The sequence below is a fragment of the Sinocyclocheilus anshuiensis genome, unplaced genomic scaffold (assembly GCF_001515605.1).
Source record: "Sinocyclocheilus anshuiensis isolate Anshui unplaced genomic scaffold, SAMN03320099.WGS_v1.1 scaffold205, whole genome shotgun sequence".
Taxonomy (NCBI): domain Eukaryota; kingdom Metazoa; phylum Chordata; class Actinopteri; order Cypriniformes; family Cyprinidae; genus Sinocyclocheilus; species Sinocyclocheilus anshuiensis.
The window spans coordinates 2,411,838-2,417,287 of record NW_015536497.1 but is presented as its reverse complement, the minus strand read 5'-3'; the positions used below and the strand labels follow the sequence as shown (position 1 = coordinate 2,417,287).

At 40.3% G+C, this 5,450-nt stretch overlaps 1 protein-coding gene across 1 annotated transcript in view; it reads left to right on the top strand.

Moving 5' to 3' along the window:
* LOC107687918 (small conductance calcium-activated potassium channel protein 2-like) overlaps window positions 1–3,067 on the top strand; it is a 38,696-nt gene extending 35,629 nt beyond the window's left edge. The window contains exon 7 of the mRNA XM_016485409.1: window positions 2,856–3,067. Coding sequence (XP_016340895.1) covers window positions 2,856–2,892 — 37 coding nt within the window. The 3' untranslated portion in view covers window positions 2,893–3,067. The remainder of the gene's footprint in view (window positions 1–2,855) is intronic.
* The last annotated feature ends 2,383 nt before the right edge of the window (window positions 3,068–5,450 follow it).

The following is a 5,450-nucleotide window of genomic DNA, read 5'->3' as shown; positions in this document are numbered from 1 at the left end:
CCCCCCCCCCAATTTCACAATAAACTCTAAATATCCTCTTAGAACCAGAAGTGACTGACCTGTCAAATTTTGTAAAGTTCTATAAATATGAAGTACACTCTGTAGCTTTTTTGGAAGGTTTATAATATATCATCCTTTCCTCACTAATAACTAGAAATCTCTCATCAGAGTCCCAGGTGTACTTTTGTGTGCATCAATAAGGTCATTTATACTTTCATAATTTCCATCATTTGTTAAAGCATTGCTTTGTTCCTGTAATAGGTGTAGAAAAAATATCCCTCAGAAATGAAGTGACTTTCCTCGCCCACAGACTCTTCCTTCTGAAGTTTTGACTTGCATGCGCCTCAGTCCTCCTTCAATCCCTGCATTCTCTCCTCATGTCTTGTGCATGTCCTAGGAGTGCTTCCGAAATGTGTGGCCTGTGAATGGAGAACCTGTCAAAAGATTTTTGTACTGACCACTTGCCACTATTGGGCTCTGAATGGTCTTGTGTTCAGATTAAGAAGTGTAAAAATGGAGCAACGCAAGCTGAATGACCAAGCAAACTCTCTAGTGGACCTTGCAAAGGTAAGATACCTTTGAGTGAATGTTTGACTAATGCATGATGGAACATTGGAGGTCCGTTTGTGTTTTAGTATGAATTTTGATATATTGTAAGTCTACAGGTGTCAAATAAACAGACAATATTTTCAAATTTGATTTTTTTTTTTGTCTACAATATGGTTTCCATATTTGGTACTGATCATTTGTTTCCTTACAAAGAGCAACTAAGCATATGGTTGATGTCGGTTAATTTATTATTTCCTTTACGAAATGTCCTCACGTTCACTTTTGCTATTTATTTCCCTCTTGCTATGCACAGTTCATCATGCTGCTTAATGGTCTGGAAAAGCTTTCATCTCCTTAGAAAAAAGAATAACTCATGGGATACCTGACATGTTAAAATAGCCTGATAAATTTGAAACCCTGCATTTGCACTTCCCTCACGGCCATTTTTTAGACGGACTAAAGAGTGAGCCTTGGGGAACACCAGGCATGCTGCCAGCCTGACTCTGCAAAACCCACAGCAACCTGGGAAAGGGACACACTCGAGATCTGATGAGTCAGCTGAAACAGCCTCTCGCACGAGTGCACACTTGCTCACACGTCTGAGCTGTGACATTCAAACATCTGCAGTGGTCATATCCCAGCAACCTCTGTCGGGGCTTTGCCGTGAGAGTCATTAGTTAGTGATCCCCAATTACCCTCCTGTCCTGCACCTCCCAAAGAAACCGGAGAGGGTGACATTTGAGGCCTAGTGTGATGTGATGTGACTCATACTGGTTTCTGTCTCCTTTTATCGTTGCTGTAATTGCCTCTCACCATCAGAGAGCGGTATAACATTAATCATGGCCGCAGCTGCTCCCAGTGGCAATGAATCCTATAATGCAGCTTAAAATAATTTAAGCAGCTGCAGTGCTTCTGCAACCTTCAGACAGCCCATGGGCCCTGATATGGTGTGTCTGCAACTTCTGTTCCCACACCTGTGATCCGTTTATTTTTTGCAAGTTCTTTTGTTCATTTTAGCTTTTCTTCAGAAAGTAATGAAGGCAGATTCTTCATATTTAGTAGTGTTTGCTAAGGCAAGTGTCACTGTTGCTCATACTTAAGGTGAGGGATTTGAACAAACCTCTAAGCCAAAACTACATTGCATAACTTGTCCCACACTGTTACAGACTACAGACATGAATTATGCTTCAACTCATGCGACTTGTTGAGGAAAGGCGTGTAGTAATTTTTCTATGCCATCGATTTTTACCTGGTGGGTGATAAAATGGGAGAAAACAAGTCATATTTAATTCAATTAAAGTAGGAAGCTTCACCTTAGTAGAGATTGAGTGACATTGTTTTTTTTTATGTCTGAAACCGATATGCTGTTTTTTTTTTCTACTTATTTTAATAATTTAAAGCTGCAGTCCGTAACTTTTTTGTTCAAAATTTACATAATAGTACACCATGAATCCATTTTCCAAACCGTGTTTTTGGCTTGTCCTGAATCACTACGGTACACCTATAATAAGTGTTTATATTCGAACTATTTAGACTGGTTCGGGTAGGTACCGCTGCGGAGTAGCCCAGTACCTGCGTGATTCGCCATAGACAAACAGAGAAGTAGCTCCGGCTACAATGTTCTTCCGCAAGACGCACGCAGTTCTGTTTATTAACCGCTAGAGCGCCAAAAAGTTACGGACTGCAGCTTTAATAATTATTATTACAGATAACACAATAAATAAGTTACTTTATCTGTGAATACTCTTTTTAGCTTCTGTAAAAAATAAAAAAAAATAAAAATAAAAAATGTATAGACAAAAGTGTTAATATCGGTAAAAAAAAGTATATAGGTCAAACTGATCATCAACCTGTCTCTTCACCTTGTGAGCAAATAGCAAGCATTGCCTCACAGTTGACAGTGAGTTTTCAATTGATAGCAATGCTAAAATAAATGTTTCTGCTGTCTTTTAATGTTTGTTAGGTACATTGAGTTGCTTGTAACTAGATGTCTGAGTTTAAAGTTTGTGCGCATGATGTAATGTCATGAAAGACCTTTTATGTCGTCAGTACTGGGAATTGAGATGTTCTAAAAATATGGACGCACACTTCATTTCTCATCAGGGCAATCCATCACCCGAGTGCTTTTTAAGAGTACCTGTCACATGCAGCTGGGTTCGACATGTCCTTTGTGACATGACTGGTTTTGTCATCTTTTATGGTCAAATGATAAAAGATCACGCAGCGCCAGGCTTACAACACCAGGCTGTTCAAACGATCATTTATGAATCTCTGTTAATTATAACCTCTCCCTTGCTTCATCTCAGACTCAAAACATCATGTATGACCTGGTCTCGGACCTGAACGAGCGGGGCGAGGACATGGAGAAGAGGATTGCACTGCTGGAGACCAAACTGGAGACATTGCTTAGCAACTTACAGGCGCTTCCAGGCCTCATCAGTCAGGTGATCAGCCAGCAACACCGGGACTTCCTGGAGGTGCAACTCCAGCCGTACGACAAACACAGTCACGAGCGCTCGCAGTCCGTCTCGCTCCGGCTACAATGTTCTTCCGCAAGACGCACGCAGTTCTGTTTATTAACCGCTAGAGCGCCAAAAAGTTACGGACTGCAGCTTTAATAATTATTATTACAGATAACACAATAAATAAGTTACTTTATCTGTGAATACTCTTTTTAGCTATTAAGCAATTAAGCATTATTCATTGTTAAGGTGCAGAGGCCCAAAAGTGGTTTGATATTTTTAGAGATATTCACACTTTTGTGATTTTTTTTAAACCTATATTTGCACTTTTGTCTGTTTTTTTTACCGATATTCAGACTTTTGTGAATATTGTAAAAAAACAAAAGCTGATTATTGGCACTTCTTCAGTAAAAAAAAATCAAACCAATGGTAAAGTGCTAAGACCAAACTGGAGACATTGCTTAGCAACTTACAGGCGCTTCCAGGCCTCATCAGTCAGGTGATCAGCCAGCAACACCGGGACTTCCTGGAGGTGCAACTCCAGCCGTACGACAAACACAGTCACGAGCGCTCGCAGTCCGTCTCCCGGCGCCGATCGTCTTCCACCGCGCCACCTACTTCCTCCGAGAGCAGCTAGAGCTGCCAGCCCAGCCGGCGTCTCCGGAGAAGACTTTCGCCATCATATGGCCAAGTTGCATTTTACTGTAAAGCCTTATGGTTTCAATAAAGTATTATCCAAATTCTGATGACACCATCAGAGGTTATCGGGGATAATGCGGTTGAAATGGAAACTTCCACACATATCTTGTTGAATAAATGATGCTGTTTCTCTGTTGACAGAATCACAGAGAGACTTTTGTCAGTAAATAATGATGGAAAGATGGGGCTATCAGGTGAGCAAGTCCTTCTCGGGGACTTAATTCAGGAAAGCAATGTGACGACCTCAAACGGCACCAAATAGTGCCGGACTAGTGCTTCCTACTGATTTGTCTGTCTCAACGTTTGTGAATGAGATCTGACCTGTTCTTTGAATCAACAGGCGTTAATAACTCTTTATTGAGGAACTACTAGCATGTCTGAACCCAAGACAGGGGCAGATGAGGAATGCCTCCCCTTCCTGTCCAAATAGCGAAACCCTAGATTTACACTCTCAAAAGAAAGCATATATCTTTTCGGTTCGAAACGGCATCAGCTGTAGTGTTTTTCTGTTGTTAAGCCCTCTAAAAGTAACTATTCAGGGGCCATGTTGCAAACAATTTACTCCTCTCGAATTGAATGCATCTGAATCTATACTTGCACTTTTTATCAATGCACTTCAACGCTTACTGACTATAATATGAATTTATGTTGCTCATTCAAATAAAAAGACACCTTTAGTCATAGGATAATGGCCAGAATGTACAACGATAATGATTGTGTAGGCTACAGCAAGGGCAGCAAATGAGACCTCAACTGAAATGACTGTGCTTACAATGTAGATGTTCGATGGCTGCTGTTTTTGCACCAACGTCTCCATTAGTTCCAACGGCGATTGACGTATCTTTATGGAGTAGCTGAGAGGAAACTCTCTCGGTTCACTGTGTGCTTTACGCTTAAACGGTCTTCAAAACAAGACAAGATCTACCGGATGCTATTTATAGACGTAGATCTGTTTGAGAGCAGCAACAATCTTGTATATGTTTGAAAATGCCTATTTTTGTATATTAACGAGGACAAGCACACCTCCAAATGCGTATGTCTTTCTCAAAAGGATGTGTGGTAAAGAACTGTATTTGAGTGTGGAAGTGGAATGTAGAACCAAAGCTTTCAAAATGGGTAGAAAGAAAGGAAACGGTTGGTCCTCTGGAAGATCTTAAGATTTCCCAGTAAGCCGAACCGTACCGTAATGGATTTCTCTGGGATGGCCCTGTGAATTCAGCCTCAGTTTTTCTGGTGTTAAAGGTCAAACAAATCCACAGCACAAATCAAAATAAAGGAGTTCCGTGGTTATTTTCCGATCAATCGGTCTCATGCCTTTCAGAATGTAAACACAAATGCCTGTCTGATGCAAAGAATTGATTACCACAAAGAGAGATTATGACCGGTTCACCATATTCTACTATCATTTACTGATAGCATGTTATTGATAGATCTGCACTTTAGATTCTAAAGATATATGATGGGTTCATGTTGGATATATTGGTGCATTTCATAACCTGGCCCAGCTACAACACATCCCAGGGTGTAATGTCATTAAAGGGTTACAGAACCTAAAGAAACAATGGTGGATCCAGCAGTTTCACCAACATAGAAACTATGAGTGATTAAATACTGTATGCAAAATGAATATAAACAATAAAATGAACTATTTAACAGAAAACTGTGTGTTGTTTGAGCATTTTCTGTTTTATATGTGTAATGCAGTAGTGTGTTGTGTTAACTTTGAGGTTATAGGCTATA